This window comes from Gallinula chloropus (assembly GCF_964237585.1).
Source record: "Gallinula chloropus genome assembly, chromosome: 5".
Lineage (NCBI taxonomy): Eukaryota > Metazoa > Chordata > Aves > Gruiformes > Rallidae > Gallinula > Gallinula chloropus.
Window position 1 is genome coordinate 60,287,400 of NC_140090.1, and position 18,201 is coordinate 60,305,600.

Consider the following 18,201-nt stretch of genomic DNA (forward strand, 5'->3'; position numbering starts at 1 on the left):
TGGCCTTAGAAATATGTTGCTGCAACATGTCTGTTCTGTCCGGCAAGGATGCAGCTGGGTTTTCTTCTCAAGCTCGCATAGGTGCTGTTTATCCAGATCTTTTTCTTGGCTGATCATATTTTTCTCATTTCTTATCTCTTCATCACTTCTTAGGATGTGTGTCAAGGTGTGGAGTGGTGGGTGGTGCCAGAGGCTGCAGGGTCTGTGAGAAACTGTGAAGGGCTGATGAAGTGAGCGAGTAATGTACCTGAATGGATGGGGGAGAAGGCCTCAAAGAATGGAATGGATTTTAGACCCACCCGTCTCTCTTGACTCACACGGAGATGTGTTATGCTGCTTTTCATAGAAATGTTTCCCACCCTTCCTCCCTCTCACGGCTCTGGGCAGCAGCTTCCCTGAACATACCTACTGCTCCCTCTCTGACCCTCGTCTGCAGGAGGAAAAAAGGCACTGCATATCCCTGTCCAGGGACTGCTAAGCTTGCTGGGTGCTGTGAATGGTGCTAATTGCATCCCATTTAAAATGTGGTTGTGTTTGGCTAGCTCTGGGACAGACAGAAGTTTTATGAAGAAGGCCTGGGAGCTGGGTGAACAGCCAAATATGTCTCATTCCCTCTGCTAAATATAAGTGTATTCCATTGCAAAAGCACTTGCCCAAAAACTGGCTGCAGACTTGTCATGTTAAAGCAGAACCCTCTGTTTGCTGTCTGGCTGCCAGTGCAAGGGGTTGATAGCTGGCAAACCTGGGAGACAGGAATCAGAACGCTGCAAAGTCCCAGTGGTGTTGGCAAGGCACAGCCCAAAGCATGTATGCAGAGAAGGTGAGGGGGCAAGTAGGGTTGGGGTTTTTTTGCCTCTTCATGATTGCAGATGTGTGTGTATATATATGTACACACACGTGTGTGTACGTGCACATGGGTATGTACACAAAGCTTCATTCTGTAGTGTAAGAAAAAAATGCATGTTTTTCTTCTATCCATACCAACCATGAATCTGTTCAACCTCTTTAAAAACAGGGTTACAAGCCTATAGCTGGTCTAAACTGCTACTAACTACACGAGTAAAGAGTGGACAGTCAAACCCAGGGATTATGGGGATTATTTGTTTCTTCCATATGCTGGCAAATGTGTCTGAGCTGGAATCAGAGACCTAGTTTGATGAGTCTGGTTATAAGTATCTAGATTGTTTATGTGGTAGCCCAGATTTTTTACACGGAGACTCCAGACGAACAGAGCATCACCACAGGCACACTCTGGTGAGCTCTAGCACCTATTCTGGATAAAGTCAAAAGCAGTGCTGCTCAGCCTGTCTCAATGTTGTCTATTCAACAGTGAAATGATGTAATGGCAAAATGTCACACTATTGCCTAGGAGCAGTCACTATGAGGTAGGACATGGCTTCTTTCCATAGCAAGCCTTTGGGCTTGATGGTACAAGGCGTGCAGTGCTTTATTCACCCAAAGATAATGTCCCTGGAGCTGGGAGGGTCCTTTAGCTCTGTGATGCTGCTCCTATCCCCTCTGCCAGAGGCTGCTTGACTCAGGTGAGGGAAGTCCAAGTCAGTCAGGAAGTTCTTTGAAGGAGACATCTTGTGCAAAGGCACTCTTATAACCTGTGTTTGTAGGTTTTGTTCCTCAGTGTCTTGCAGCCCTCCTCTCCTTCCCACGCAGAGGTGCAGGTGTATTTGCTCAACATTGGGTCAGCTGCCTGTGCAAGGCACAGCCTGCTGTCCCCTGGTTCCTGCAGGTGTCTGCTCCACACTCGGTCAAGAGCACAGGGAAGGGAGAGAGACTGGTGCAAAGCTTTAAGTCATCTGAGAGGAGAGCAGCCGCAAAGCATATTCAGGCAGTGTGGTATTTGCTGGATGCCTCTGAGCCTGAAAGCTCTGGTTCCTTTTTGGTTGGGTTATATAAACTGGCTCAGAGCTGTCAGTGCTCTGAGCACCTCTGCCTGTCTCCACCACCTGCCCCTGCTGTTCCCCATGGACCAGGGAGAGGGATATGACAAAAATAAAAGCAGGAAAAGGTCTTCCAGTGTCAACTCTCTGCTCCTCACTTAATGACAGAAATGCTTTTTGCTTTCCTGACTTAACTGGTAGGTGAGCCAGTCTCAATAGTAGTGCTGACAGCATTGAGATAAGCCCAGACTTTACTGGGGGAAGGGAAGGTTATTAGTAGCTATTAATCATCCTAAAAGAGTGGGGGATGGGTTCCCTGCAGTACCATGCCCTTGTGCAGACACGTTTGCAATGAGCAGTCCTGGCTAGATGTTTCAGGGGAGCAGTTTGTGGAAGATTGTATTTCAGGGCAAGATATATCCAGAACTGAAAAAACTGGATTTTAACCTAGGTTTCCTTTTGGCAGACTTACCTTTTTAATTACTGTGCATCCTTACAGCTTCCCCTTAGGGGAGAGGCCTGAGTGGATGCTACCAGTGGCTCTTATCTGCTGGAGAAGAGCACTCGAATTTCAAATTCCTCTGAAGTGGATGCAGAAGGGGAACATGACACTGCAAGCACTGGCAAAGTGCTGAGATGTTACCCTGAATGCCATTTCCTCGTCCCTGTGGCTCTTGGGTTTTCTTCAGGAGGCTTCAGTATTTCAGTGTCCCTGGCTGCTGCTTGTGGCACGGGATCATTTCTAGCAGCCTGCCGTGCGCTGTGTGGATGATCAGTCTGGAGATGTATGGCTGAGCCTCCGGCAGCGTTCCAGTGGCTGTGCTAATCCACTGTTATTCTTGACCCCTTGGCAGTCTTGTCTGATCGAAAATGAATCGCAGTGATAATGTGCTGAGCTCCGTGCTCCTCTCAGGAGTGAGTAACGTGCCTCTCTCCCTCCTTTGGTAGCAGAGGAAATAAAGGCACTGAGAAACCAAGTGACTCTGTTAAGGTCCAGTAACCAGGGGAAGACCTGAAGTGTGCGTCCTGCAGGCTCCATCTGGTGTAATGATGTCTTTAGGGGTCTGTCTCATGGTTTCTAAAATGTCAGCTCACAAATCACGTGGGACTCTGGGTGACTTCCAGTGCTCAAGACTTCCTCACAGCTGCTAGCTGTCCCTGTCACAAGGTTTACATGAATGTACTCTCAAGGCAATGAATCTAGGGGAGCAGCAGCAGGCTGCACTCAGTGGTCTTAGTAAGCCATCGGCCAGCTGCAGCGGGAGGCAATGAGTTTCTCATGTAAAGCAGATTTTCCACATTCATCTGGTGGCTTGTCTAGTCTTTTCAGTAGCACTTTCTCTGTCAGCTTGTAGTCTGCTTGCAGCATTAAAAGCTGCAAGTGCACAGGTAGAAAGGCATTCTTTGGTTGACCCATCTGATGGTCTTTGGGTTAATGCTGAGCACCTTGGCCAACTTGGACATCTGTGGTACACAGCTGTGTCCTTCCCTTTTCCCTGAAATACTATCCTAGTAGAGAGGTGAAAAAAAGAATTGTGTGTGATCTTTCTTCTGGTTAGGGAAAATATCCCACTTCAGCTGAGGGATGTGCTGAACAGCCTTGGTTTTCGCCCAAGGAGAGCAGTGATTGCGGCTAATGTGTAACACCTCTAGGAGGTGAATGTTTCCCTAGGGGGAAGGTTTTGTCATCCAATCCCACATTAGGATGACTCTCTAAATCTTGTGAACAATGTTTGTTTATGTCTGACAGCTCTACTGGGTTTGCTCAGCTGCTTTCCAGCATGCTGAAACCTAGCATGAACGTGTAGAATGAATACCATTTGCAACAGACTCATAAAGGAGGTATGCTTCAGCTGCAAGGCATGTTTTAATCTGTACTCGTGTCTGGGAGCAGTGCACCCATCTCATTTCCTCTACCTATTAAGTAATTGATGAAAGCCCTCACTAATCATAAGGCTCCTTCCATGAAGTCATTAAAACTGCACAAAATCTTATGTAGTGTTTGCAAAGCCACAAATGTGACATTCTCTACCCTCTGCCCAGGCAATAATTTTGTCACAAAGAGGTCTCTGTTAAGAGCACAAGAGTAAGGAAAATGAATTAACTGTTTAGCTTGAAAATGCTGAATTTTAGCTAGGATCTTTTTCATGAGGAGTATCATACTAATGGCTCTGCTACATAGTGTCTTCTGCCTGGGATCTCAGTGAGGTTGCGCCAAGCTCCTTCCCATCAGTCATTTATCAGACAGAGTGCAGCACCTCTTTAGCAGTGTATCATGGTAAAGAAAGGGAGCTGTATGGCAGAATGTACCAAGGTGAGCTGTGGTCAGGCTGGCAGGGTGTGGATGATGCTTTTAATTTTTCAGAAAGCATCATCAGATTGTGGTTTAAGTTGCTGATGCCTTTCTCCCAGTCTACTTGTTAGGTTAAGCCCTCCTTTGGGTTTATCTTGCTGATGGCAGTGAGCATCTGGTGCAGCTGTCCCGGGCAAAACCAGTTTATTACAATTAAAGAAGCAATCCAAAGTCTTGAGTCCAAACCTTTCTTCCAAGGAAGGGAGCAAATGAGATCATGATGCAGACGAAGGTGTTTGTGTTGGTGCTGAGTGTACTGCAGTGACTCTGGTACTCTTTTGTCACCTCTGTTCCTAGAGACTGTTCCTAGAGATGTCTTCACTTCAGCACCTCTGTTTTGGAGAACATGTCTGTCCAGTGAACAGAGTTGGTTTTTTTAAGTTCTTGTTCTTCAGCATGAAGCTGATTGCTTTGACTGAAAATAAAATTTTTGTTATTTGTCTGTTGCCCCTACCCAAATTTCTATCTGTGGGTGCTCAAACAGAATTCTGCCCCTAATGCTGAGGAGTGTCCAAGAGACCCATGCCCACACAGATTTCTGCTAAGAATTTACTTGCTTTAGTTTTTACCTCTTTGCTTCCAGGTACCAGCGGGAGAAGTCCTGAGTTTTCCATGTTTCAAATGTTGCTATGGAAATCTCCCTGGGAAGTCCATTCACGCTTCTTGTTTTCTCTTAGGTGACTCCAGGTAGCAAAGCTGCTATAGCCAACTTGTGTACAGGAGACCAGATCATAGCCATTGATGGAGTGAACACAGATAACATGACGCACCTTGAAGCACAGAACAAAATCAAGGGTTGTGCAGATGAACTAACTCTGACTGTCAGCAGGTATGTCACTGAGTGAGACTGGGGATGGGGAGAGGAAGGGATGCGGGGTGGGCAGTAGTTATGTTTTGGTTTGACAGCAGACATCACTGACTGGTTTGTTTAATTTGACCTCTTAGTGCTTTATCTGCTGGATAACAAGAGGGAACTGCATTTCAGCCTTTAATCCTAATGCCGCTTGCATTTGCTGCACTTTGACCTTATGAAAACAATTTTCCTAGTGAGAAATTGGCTGATAATTTGTGGCTGAGTCTGTCAGTCTGTTCTGTGTCTCCTGATAGCAAGAAATCAAAGACAAGTCTCAGGTCTCTTTGACCATCTTTGTACAGAGAAGAAATGGAGACTGGGAAGGTGTAGGTCTGCTTTGCCTTGACCTGTTGCTTCTTAGAAGAGCTGGAGCCTGTTTTGTCAAGGGTGCTAAGGATTTATCCTTTTGGTTTAAATAGCCACCATGGGTACCAGGACATACTGAAGTCAGCAGTGTGGCATTTCTAGTTGCTCTGGAGTGAGTTTTTCCCATGGCAGATTTCCCCCAGCATGACTGGCCATTGGCTTTGTGGCAGATGCAGGGGAAGTGCTTTCAGGAGGAGTGCAAAAGCATGCCTTACATGACACAGTAGTTCAGTTGTTCACGGCTTTTCTGTGATAAACAGAAGTCTCTTACCATAGCTTGGACAATGCCAGGAGTTCAGCAGACATTTCCCAGTTCAGGAAGTAGTGATGGGTCTTGGCCAAAAAAAGCCTGACAATTCATTAAGGGAATTTAGAGGGAAGAGTGAAGCACAGTGTGAATGGGTGGTGAGCACTGCAGCAGCCTGTTAGCCCCAGAGCTTCTCATGCTGGCCTCTAACTTGGCAGCCTGTAGTCTTCCTGCAAAGGACTGCTCATTTTCCACCCCGGAATAGCTGGCTGCTTGACTTAGCAAACCAGTGCCATGTGGTTCTGGCTGGGGGGAGGCAAGGGCCCTTTCATCCCGCAGGCAATCTCACTCTTACAGATCGTTGAGTCTGTAAAATGTGTTTGCTAATGTTAATTACAAAGTCGTTAACTTTATAGCTGCACCAAGCACATTTCATCCGGCTTGGGTGGGGAAGCTGCCCAGGGTGAAGCTTCTAGCTGGATGTGCAGCTGTGTAGAACTGTGCAGGGGCTTTAAGTTAGCCTAGCCCAACTCTTTAAGACCCCCTTTCAGTGAGGTAGTATGAGTGTGTCAGGCATCTCTGCTGTTATACTGATCAATGAGTACTGCTGATAAAATGGCCAGGGAGAGTGTCAAGATGGTAAGGGTGTGAAAAGCAGTGATCTGACCCCTTTCACTTTTGGGTTTGGTATTACTACCTATTGCTCTAGGTAAAGTTCTGCTTTGGGAAGGACTGCTTACTTGTTTGGAGACTTCATAGCTGCTAGAGATGGTTTTGTATTGGGGAATATGATACAGCAGAAAGCCTTCTCAGAGGAGAAAGCTCCTCTTCAATGCCGAAAGAAAGTAGTGTGCATCATGTGGTCTTTTCTGGTTGCATTTTGCCCATAGTGCTGTGTAGTCTTCATCACTGAGGCTGGAGCCCTTCTTTGCCGTCTAAGGCCATGGCCTTAAAGTGGAAGATCTTAAGTGGAGGTCTAGAGTAGTGTCATTTAAAAACAGTTGGAGCTCATGCTTAATCTTCCTGTTCAACTGAGGAAATGGGTGAGGAAAGCAGGCTATGGGACAGTGGGCAGTTCTCGGAGAGAAGGAAGAGCATGGCTGTAGGGGTGGAAAGGGTGGAAGGCACTTGGGAAGATGAGTGCTACCTGCCAAGTAGTATGGCCTGGGCTTCTTGAACCTTGGCAGACCAAACACTGTCAGTAAGGTGTGACTATGTATTTAGTGAGGAAGTTTGACAATACAATCAGGTCAGAGCTGGAAGTTCTTTCTTAGTCGAAATAGCTCTGTAAGTAGTTGGCTGAGTATGAAAAAAGGAAAGTATATCATTTGCACTTCAACACCACCAACTCTTGGGTCTGGTCTCCATGCTCTGCAGTTGTAGCTCAGTAGCTGAATCAATTGTACTAACTAGCCGTGCTGGCAAGAATCACTGGTCTGACAGGGCAGCAGCTCTGTGGGTTGGACCATCACATGCAGCTGGTGCTGAGGATGTGCCAGGCTGTGCCAGGTTTTCTGTAGCAAGACGTCTTCCAGTCCTTCTCACCATCATAGAGATATCTTGGAAAAGTGTAGATTTTTAATGTTGTACCTGATGAATTTTAAATGGTTACTCATTTAAATGCAAAGCAGATGAGCAAAATGCTCTTTGACCTGCATTTGGGGTGGCAGCAAGGTTGTGCCAGGAGGGATTTTAGGTGTGGGTCTGAGCTTACATCAGTGTTTTGATTCCACCAAAGGATCAACACCGCTGTGACAGTGGAGACTTAATTTCTCTCCGTGTTTTTAATTCAAGAAGTGGTTCAAGAGGAGACTGGGTGAATTAATGGAAGTGAACTATATCAAGGATATTATATACCAGGGCAGCATATCTGCTGTAAAAAGCCCTTAAGCTACAAGTAGCTGGAGGCTGAGAGAGCATTTTAGAGAAGTATTGCACTATGCTTGTTGTCATTTTGTGTTCTTCTGTGGACCAAAACAAACTTTATATATTTGTGCTGCAAATATGCAACCCTCTCATGTTTTAGTGGTAGCCAAGTGCTTAAGACGTCTCTGTGTTTGGCTGTACTGATGATTATTTAAGAGACCAGTAAATATAGAGAATTGAAAGGACTTAAACACTTCTGGTAAAGGAAATGCTGTTCGCACTGTGTACTTGATTGTGAATATCAACAGCATTCCAATGTTTCCTGTTTCGGTATTTTCCTTAATGATGGTAATGGTCCAAAAATATTTCAGATCAGATGGTAGGCAGGAAATCTAGTCTAACACATGTCACCATTAAAAATGGATTGAATTACTAGCTGAAGAAAATATGTCTGGTCTGCTTTTTCACCCAAAGGTGCAAATCTGCTAATTTCCTAGGATTTAAAATCCAGCCACAAATTGTTTTCTCTGAATATGCTTTTCTAATCAGCCCTGCCAGGTGCTTTGTTGTTTGATGTGTGAACAGAGTTGTAAAGGTCTGTTTTTAGCCTCGAAAAGTGGGTGTTCAACAACACTGGCACATACACTGAATTCCTGCTGAATGTAGAGAGTCTAGCAGCTCCTGGCTCTTTCTGAGCCTGTGATTGTTCATTTATTTGGCTTTTTATTTCAGGCTAGAGTGCTTTTAGAAATGTAGTTCCCAAGAAACCAAAGGTTCCAGTATTGTCTTCAACAGTATAAAATGCAAAGACTGACCTCCAGTAGGCAGTACCTCCTTCTCTGAAGATGCTCGAAACCTGCCTGGACACAATCCTGTGCAATGCGCTCTAGGTGATCCTGCGTTAGCAGGGGGGTTGGACTAGATCCCTTGCTGAGGTCCCTTCCAGCTCCTTCCCTTCTGGGATTCTGTGTGCTTCAGTCAACTCAAAACCACCGGGTTGCTAAACTGACAAACTTCCCAGGCATATTTTTGAGCCCCCTCCATTCATAGGAAAAAAAATGGAGTTTTAGATCTTGAGTCTTTCAGAAGGGCTTCTCTTCTTTCTTTACTCTCCCTCCCTTTTTTTTTTTTTTTTCCCCAATTAGGGTTTTTTACATGGTTGCACTGACATTTTAAGGTTGAGCAAAACCTCCCCCTGGGCTGCACCTCTTCCAAGCTTACCTCTGATTTTCCTGTAATGGGGGTAGGCAGCAAGATATGTCCAACAGGCCAAAGGAAGCTGTCAGCTTCCTTTGGAAACTTGGCTCTTGGGAAAGACGCTTTCTCTGACAAAGAACACTCAAAGAAGGGAAAGCTTAGGAGGAAAGAATTCTCCTACCACAAAAGTCACTTGATAGCCAAAAGACCCAGTCGTCACCAATGTCAGTGGTGATGCCCACAACAAATGTGACACTCAGCTCTGTGTAGCTGTTGCTGCAGATGTACAAAAGCAGACCAAAGTTCATTGCAGGACAGGTGAAAATTACTTCTGAAATAAATAGCTTTTTGCCTGTGGCTTTAGTCACCAAAAGGATGGTGGAGCTGTGCAGTCCTGAGCAACTCACAGGTACAGTCTGTAGGTTGGGGGTGGGAATAAGAGAAGAATATTTGTGAAAAGAGATTGCAAACATGTATTCTCTTGTTCTACTCCTGCTGTCCTTTTCTTCAAATTTCAAGCTCCTTTTCTGAAGCTCTGCTGCCAGCATATAATACATTAATCCACTGTTTCTGTTTGCAAAACAGCCTGTTACGTGTTCTTCAAACAGGGAAGTCAGATCTGCTGCCAGCACATGTTAAATTCACTATCAGAAAGGATCATATGTAGATGCTTATGAAGAAGAAGAGAGCAATGTATACAATGTCATCTGCATTTTATTCAGTAGGTTCAGTTGCCCAATTGCTCGTTCCATGTGTTAGATCTCAGCTGTGGGGACTAGTTGCACAAAGCCACAATAGGCTCGAATTTGTGTTCGAGGAAGTTAGTGGAATCCGTTGACTCATTTAGGTTTGCTTTTTGCTTCCCTGCCAAGAAGAGTTTTCCAGCTCTGTCATCTTACTAATAATTCTTTTGGCCCTGAGAAAAGCCTGATGCTCTGCGTGCAACTATATAAGGGCATGCAGATTGCCTGACCCTCCGTGGCAGCACACAACCTCTCCATGGCTGGTGTGGGGCTTCCAGCCCTTCTGGGTGTGTGCTGGCAGCCTTTACTAATGATTGGCAGGTTAAAAGTCATTTTGGCAAGTCAAGCTTGGCATTTGTTGTGTTTTTACAGCCTCTTTTGGGCAAACATATTTAACTCTGTAGCTGGCTAGTGGAAGAACAGCAAACTGAGCAGTCAGGTGTGTCTTACCCTTTATAACTAATGAAATCTTGCAGTGTTGTGGTAAACTTCTGTGGGTTCTTCTATGTAACAACATAGAGTTGGCCTTTTGTTTTTAGTGGTTGTGTGAAGAGCCATCTGAAAGGCAAGGAGCGGTGGGCCATGTGCAAAGACATGAATTTGGGGTCTCTTGTCAAGGAGTAGTGACTACCATTGCTGTTTGAATTGGCAATGGGCTGCATGCAACCCAGGTGCAGTTTTGCTGGCCAAAATGAGTATGCCCGTTAATGGATGGCTGCTAAAAGTGACTGCTCCTGTTTAAATCCAAGGGCATGTACTTTGCAGCCACTGTAGCTAAAAGGCTGGTTAAAAGGTGGCTTTCTGGTAGCCTGGGAGCACTTGCAGTTCATTTCTAAACATTATTAAAATGCCTATCTAAACTCTGGGGAGGGTTGAGAGAGGAGCTCTTTGGGTCTTTTCTAACTATTCATCTAGCAAACTGTGTGTTGCATAAGGAACACTTCATTATTTACAGGTTTATTTGCTTCTTTGGTATCTTAGTCATGTCCATCCCAGAGTTTGAAACTGGAATGTAAATGTGCCTTTATTCTTTATGGAGCTTACACAGTTCCTGACACACAGAATCAGACCGTCCTTTTCCAGCTCTGAATTTTCCCTTGGAGCTGTGGCCCAGCCCTGCATGCAAAGCATTGATAGCAAAACCTAGGATCTTGCAGTGTTTATATTACACCATGTTCAAGCCAAGCTTCTTGAAAAATGTTGTATTTCATAAATACCTCTCCAGGTTCCTGTCTTGACTTGCATGCAGTTTCCTTCCTCCCTTTCCTACCAGTACCTCCCCATACAAACTAGCATCAGAGCAATTCCTTTCTAATCTTGGGTCTTGGTTTCTGCCTAGATGAAGCAGCAAATGCATGGCTCGTTCCTTGGCCCCATCTTGGTTGCTTTCCCTTCTGTAGTAAGGGTGCAGTATGGAAATGTAAACTGCAAACATGTCAAAGTGTGTGTATCCACATGCCTGTGATTAATTTGCTTGGCACTTTTTTCCAGGCTTGTTTGTATCATGTTTTTGTCTTCTCTTTCTGCACTATTCGAGTGTTGCTCTCTGCTGGAGTCTCATTTGAAAGAATATGAATTAAAAACCATATTATAAACAAATATTCATCAATTTAAGTGGGAGTCTGAGATCCTGTGGAGATGCTGGAGCCTGCTGGCTTTCACCGAAGACAGGGTGGCCCTTCCCAGCAGGCTGTTGGACATTAGCCCCACCACTGGTGGAGAGGTATATCTGGCAGCTCCACTTGTGTGGCCATGTAGTGGCAAGGCTACAGCCTCTCCAAGGGGAGCATGGATGTGGTTTTGGGGCAGTTTCCCCCAAGTTTGGAAAAAGTCCTCCAGAAAGCCACTTCTACCCTTGCTGAGAGCAGGAACTGTAGCAGTCCTACTAATGGCTCCACAGATGGTGTGGTGGGACAAGGCATGCATCATGAAAACCCTGCTAGGCAAAGCCTGGGAGTGCAAAGCTGTGTCTTCTTTGCAGATTTGCTGGGGCCATAAATGGGCTGTTGTGAGTGGCTGGAGGGCTCTGCTGCAGCTGTTGCAAAGACAAAGGGAAGCTTTATCCTCCCAGCCTTAGAGGGACAACTGCACGGGCTATTTAACCTTTCTGTTTGGATAACTTCTAAACTGGATTGAAAGTAAAGCCTAGAGTGACCTTGCTGCTTCCATTTATATCCAGTGACAGATAAGAATGGCAGCAGTCTGGGAAACAAACTTGAGCTTTTTGCCTTGCTAATAAATAAGGGAGAAGAATCTGGCCAGACCCCCCCCGTTGGCTGCAGTAGTTGGCCATAGCTGCCTCCACTGTGCTGGAGACCAACATGCTGTGTCACCTCAAATGCATTGAGTGAGGGGCAGTGGGATGAAAGCACATGCCTGGGGGGAAGTTTCTGCTCCGTATTCGTATACTCGTTGGCTCTAAGTTTAAATTTTAAGTCTGGATAAGGCCTTTTGGTGCTTCTGATAATATTAAACTGCTGTAGAAGAAAATGCGACTTGCTGCTAGTGAGAACTGACACAGGGATGCCTCGAGCTAAGAATCAGCTGAGGTGTTTAATGCTCTCTGAATTGTGTTTTCGTCTGCAGGCAATGTCCGCTTGCTTACAGCCTGGCTAGCAGGGTATTTGGTGTCCATATACTTTGTGATGTCCCCTGTTTTTCCAGAAGAGATGAAATGTGATCACCAAATGTGGAGACAGGACAAGGGGCAATGGCTGCAGGTTGGAGCACAGGAAGTTCCACACCAACATGCGGAATAACCTTTTCACAGTGAGGGTGACAGAGCCCTGGGACAGGCTGCCCAGGGAGGTGGTGGAGTCTCCTTCTCTGGAGATATTCAAGACACAGCTGGACGCCTGTCTGTGCAATATGAGATAGGGAGCTGCTTTGGCAGGGGGGTTGAAGGCGATGATCTCTCAAGGTCCCTTCCAACCCCTATGATTCTATGATATGCTGTTAAGGATAAGGCTTTGCATTGGTCAATGGGCTGTTCCTGTCTGTGCAAAGAGAGTCTTCAGGTGCAGCATACAGCCATCCTAGTGATGCCTGTCACTTTATCAGGCTTGATAACCATAATTGCTGTAAGACTGCTGGTTGCTCAGGTACCATAAAGCATAGGTTGCCAGAAGCAAGGAGGAAATGGTTGTCTTACACTCACCTGGGGTACATTGTATACCCAGTAACAGTAACTGATGAGACAAGACAGTGGTCAGATTAGCACTGATCTGATCCCATGCAGCTGTTACATTCATATTTGTTAGTCTGTGTGCACCCCAGCTCACCAGATGCTCACAGGATTTGTGTGACATAGGTTGTTGATGTCAGCACTGCAGTTGGGCCCACAGGATGCAAGAGCCTGGAGTCAAAGGTTTGCTGTACCTGACTGCTTGTAAAGGATGATATCTGGTGTGACCCATGATTTGTACTTTCATGTGAAAGGAGGAACAGCACAGGAGGTTTCATTCAGGTTTCTTCTGTGTAAAGTCCAGAGTTCGACAGAGGCAACAGCAGGTCAATAAAATTTTCCCTCTTTCCTGAGTGAGAATGCTGTCTCCTCTCACTGAGCAACCCTCTAAGTATGAAAATCCTATTTATGCAGCAAATGTCTGGAATATACATGTGCATCACAGTGAAATTGGGCTGTTAAAAAATGTCCTGATGTGGGAGGGCTTTTAGCGGAATGGTGTACATCAGACTGAATTCACTATGGGTAGCTCTACACCCTTTTTCCACTCTTGTCAGCTTTATAACCCTTTTCTGTTTAAAGGCTCTTTCCAGTTAATTCTCAGTGGAGGCATTCCTGTTTTGCTAAGTTCTTAAATTGTAGCTGGCCCTGGACCCACAGATATCTGGGAAGCACATCTATCTGCAGATGCAGATTCTACAAAGAGCTGTCAAAACAGGACATGGTTTTCAAAACTCATCCTAAGAGTTTATCAGCCATCTGGTTGCTGCATGATGCAATGTTTAGCTTTGAACAGTGGTTTTCATTCAGCAATGCTGCAGCCACTCGTTCCCTACTATTAAAAAGTTTGGGAAAAGTGGCACTGTTTAGTCCATCTGAGATACTGTGTGTACTTCTGAGAAACGTAGGTAGCATATGTTTCCCACAGTGTATCTCAAGCGCTTGTTTGTCTGTTGTTCTTTAGGACATAGCAAAACTCCAGAATGATGTTGGTAAGAGTGGTTGGTTGTGATTGTAGATCTTGACTTTGTGTTTCAGGCTGCTGTAATTGGGTCAGACTGCAGACCAGTAAAGGTTATGTAGACTTTCTCTGACATGTTATGTCATCGCAGTTCCCAGTCCCATTGTAGACTTGGATCCATTTTTTTTTCTTTTTTCTTTTCCCATAATTTGCCCAAACCTGTTTGTTCAGCATGGATACCACTGCATAAATAAGAAGAAAATTCCTGAGACCCAAGCTAAAAAGTACTTCTAGCTTACCCAAGGCAGCCCAGCTTTAAGAACAAAATGTTCTCTGTATAGTCAATACAGACAAGAATCCTTCCTCTTCCCAGCTCCCAATGAAAGCTGAAACACAGAGTAATCTGAATTGTGTGCATCTTGGGGTTATCTCCAGCTACTGCTGTTGGATGATCCCCAGCTCCACTGCCTGGGTTGGAGCCCACGCTTGATGTGTCACCCGTGGAGTCTGCTGAGATCCTGTCTTTCCAAGGACCTCACACAGCATAGTTTTGTCATCCAAGTTACACACTTAAAATGAGGCTGTCTGGATTCCTGCTGATACGTATAGTGCTATATACAGGACAGGGGAAATGTTTGGGACATTGAAGTCTTTTTAATGACAGTAGGGATGGCCACTGACATAAACAGATTAACTGTTCAAAATTTGTGTGTTGCAGAACAGAGTCAAAAGTCTGGTCACCACTTGTAAATGAAGAGGGAAAGGCACATCCTTATAAAATGAACCTGGCCTCCCAGCCGCAGGTAAGTGATGGGGTATCTGCATGCTCTTGTTCCTGCCTGACTTCAGAGTGGTTTCTGGCCTGATCCTCCAAGGAGCTGAGCATACACCACTCCCTTGGTCACACTGGGGATAGCACCACGCCCCATACCTCCTAGAAATCATGTGGCCCTTGGAAACGTTGAGACAGACTCCTTCCCTTGTGGTGAGAAGCCTGCTGCTCTGGACAGCTAGTTGGATATCCTGACATGGGTAAGCTGCTTGGATCAGAGGCATTGTCTCCTGCCATGTGCATGCTCACACCTAAAGCAGGACACAGAAGGCACTGACTGTAGAGGTGTGGCTCAATAAATCTTTGCTACTGCTGCCAAGCCTGTTGATTTTCATGGATAAGAAAGGTCTTGAGAGGGGAGGAAAACTATTCACTCTTAGTGTTTTCTGTTGGGGTGGGGATTTTTCCTTGGTTTGTGGGGTTTTTCCCCTCTTGCTGGGCAGGCTTTTACTAGCAGTCTAACTGTGAAGAAAGTAGAAGAGAAATACACCAGAAGAGAAATACTTTTTTATCAGTGTGGCAGATCTTGCAGCCTCTGTCTAGGAGGTTTGGTTTTGTAACCTGTTTACTGCCTTCCTTCATTGGTCTGCTGCTTCTGTCAAGTAAATGTAGTAGTAACAATGACCTGTACAAGGACATTGCCAGGCCTACATTTAGAGGATTACACTGCAAAAATCTGCAATAACTAGACTAAAATCAATGGCATTTTTCTGGATTTGCACTGGGGCAATGACATGGATTCTGGCCCTAGCGCACATCTCATGTGATTCTTTCTAGCAAAATAAATAGAGGTTAAACTAGTTTGACTCTGCAGTTAATTTTAAGTGCTAATACATATGTTTGGGTTGGAAAGGGCCTGAACCTAAAGTAGCACATGTGCAGCAACACCCTGCCCAGACCTTGGCCTGGGATCTGTCCATGCTCCCTTTGACGCTGAGCTGCTATGTGTTTCTTGGCTTGAGAATGTAGTGCAGCATTCTCCAGGTATTTCATAACTCTGCCAAGGCACGATGTGAGACTGACACATTTGGACTTAGTTTGGGCTGAGACCATGTGGTGACACCTGCCTGTGATGCTGTTGAGCTGAGATCTGGTTTGTGTCTTCTGCTGACCAAGCTCTGGAGATGTTCTGCCGCATACTTTGAGGGGCTGAGACCTGAGGTCTGTCTCTTGCCACAGGGGTGGGACAGAGTCTACACCAGGGCTTTGCTGCAAGGCTGGAGAGGTCTGTTCTCTCAGCAGGAGACCGTGATCCTGGAAACCAAGTACCTAACCCAGCTGCTAAGTAGAATTTAGCTAAGTGCCCCAGAACTAGGCACAGGACACTACATGTGCCAGGCAGGAGTTTAATATAACTCACTAAGCTTAGTTAACTGCAGCAAGAAATGTGCTGCTGCAGCCCCCCTGTCATTAACTGCCACACTACCGCACTTCTCCCAGTCCAACCTGGGTCACTGGATAAATAACCACTGCTGGTCGAGTACTAAGCCTAGGCTATTTTAATTAATTGATGCCACCTCTTGAACTCACTTGCTATGGCTCATCTTTTATCAGCTGCCCTCTGGGTGGTGTTTGTATTTGAGTCAGCCCTGGAATGTTTCAGGGACCCTACCACAACTCTGTGTGAAATATGAGTGGGGGGACTAAGCTTAACTCTAGTCTTTGACTTACAAGTCATGCCCAGCTTCCTGAAATTCAAAGAAAGGGCATCACGAAGGTTGAACTGTGCAGGATTCAGCAATAATCCTGCTAGTGGAACACATCCCTTCCTAAACTGTAACCTTAGTCCTTATCCTGGTTCTATAGATTGTATAGATAACCTGATTCTGCCAGTTCCTAAGTATGGTACAACTGAATTTCTGGATACCAACCTGTAACTGACTGAGAAACTGACTGGAGAGATTCCTCTTACAAACCTTATCTCTGAGCAGTGACCCTTGTCATGCACCAGGAACCAACTGTTGCCTGAATATTAGGCTTTGACTCCTCATGATGGCTGATACTAGAAGCGTTATTTCCTGGTGTAAAAGGAATGTTCAGGCTCTTGTACAAGTCTTGCCTTTCTTCCCTTTCCTAAAATGAAGCCAGTTAAGTCATTTGCAGTTGCCTATGTGAGTGGGACTTGGTGCTGTTCAGAGCACACAGGGCTTTCCTTTAAAGGACCTTGCCTGCTGCATGCTCAGATAGAGGAATTCATCAGCGTAAGGGAAGACGTATTGTGTCTTCAAACCACGAGCTCCCGTTTACTCTTACTGCTTAACAGTGGCTGCACATCCTAGTGTGCTGTGCCAAAGAAAAGTGTCGTCAACACCATCAGCTTTTAAGGTTGGTTGTGATTTATTTTTTTCTTTTCTTTAAAAGCACACCAGTTTCCTTTTCAGTAGCTGACTGCAGCAAGTAAGGTTTGTGGTGAGGTCTGACTTCTAGGAGCATGAAGTCAATGGAGCACACCAACTCGTGCCAGTGCTGTGGCAAGTGTCAGCTGAGTCACTCTGGGGCTGTGTCTTTGCAGCATCACTAGAGATTTCAGCCAGGCCTGCTGCAAATCATCATCAGCAGAGTGTAGGAGATGCTGTGCATGGCAAACTGCTATGAATTTTACCACAAAGATGCTGATCTCATTTTTCCTACAGAATTGGTAGAAGTTGTGAGAAGAGCTGAACCTTCGAAGGCTGCGCTGTCTGAGCTTTCAGATTTTTTTAGCTCACTCTCCAGTGAAAATAATATATTTGCTTTCCTTGGTAACAGTCTTGTGCAGAGCACTTATTAATTCACTTACCAAAGAAAATAGGACATACTGAGTCCAAGTGGTTCATTTAAGTCCCAATCCAGGGTATTCTGAAGGTATTTCTCACTGGTTTGCGCACAGGCCTTCGAATGCAGAAAGAAAACCATACATGTGAAAAGACTTACTTCAGGATAAAAAAATGGGTTAAATTCTTTGCTGTAGCAATTGGACTGCAGTTATTCAAATATGTTTCTGCCTTTCTTACACTTAGTTTGATGTTGCCTCTCCCACCCTCGATATCTTAACAAATTTATCACACCACTTGTCCTCTTTCTTTTCTCATTTTATTGGTGCAGTTAAAAACCTCTATCTTTGCAAAAGATCTTGCAAAAGAAATTAATTTTCAGTTTCTGTCAAGAACCACATGACTAGCTACATATTTTAAGGTTGCTGCTTAAACATATTTTTACCACAATTGAAATAGACTGTTTACTTCTGTAATCCTTTTGGAGGCGTTGTCCTGTAGAAGTATTTTCCCTTACTTGGAATGCAAGTTCAAGATACTTGCCTTTGGAAAATAAAAAGGCATTCTACAACCTCCCATGCATTCTTCAAAGTCCTGAATCCCAGAACTGACTTCATTCTGTAAGCTGACCTTTGCCCATGAAAGAGCTACAGACTTCTTATTATTTCATTACCTTTATCTGTATCCTTCTAAATTAATTTAGTTGAGACAAGAGTGATAACAAAATCACATTTCATCAAAAGGTGAGGCAGCTTGTCAGAGGTGATGGCTCAGCAGCTGAACCAGTTTTGTTTTGGGTGTGACCATGGCAACATTAAGGGAAGGAAATGACAGAGTAGTCTTAGTATATTTACTCAATTATTTCACTTGCACTTCTAACCCAGATCCTAAGGGCAATCACTCTGTGTCATTTTCCCAGCAAGAGCTTTTCCTCACCGCAGTGGGAAAGAT

At 45.0% G+C, this 18,201-nt stretch overlaps 1 protein-coding gene across 1 annotated transcript in view; it reads left to right on the forward strand.

Annotated features, from left to right (window-relative positions):
• Positions 1 to 18,201, forward strand: part of PDLIM1 (PDZ and LIM domain 1) — a 41,006-nt gene that overhangs the window by 4,562 nt on the left and 18,243 nt on the right. The window contains exons 2-3 of the mRNA XM_084264950.1: positions 4,926 to 5,077; positions 14,384 to 14,468. Coding sequence (XP_084121076.1) covers positions 4,926 to 5,077; positions 14,384 to 14,468 — 237 coding nt within the window. The remainder of the gene's footprint in view (positions 1 to 4,925; positions 5,078 to 14,383; positions 14,469 to 18,201) is intronic.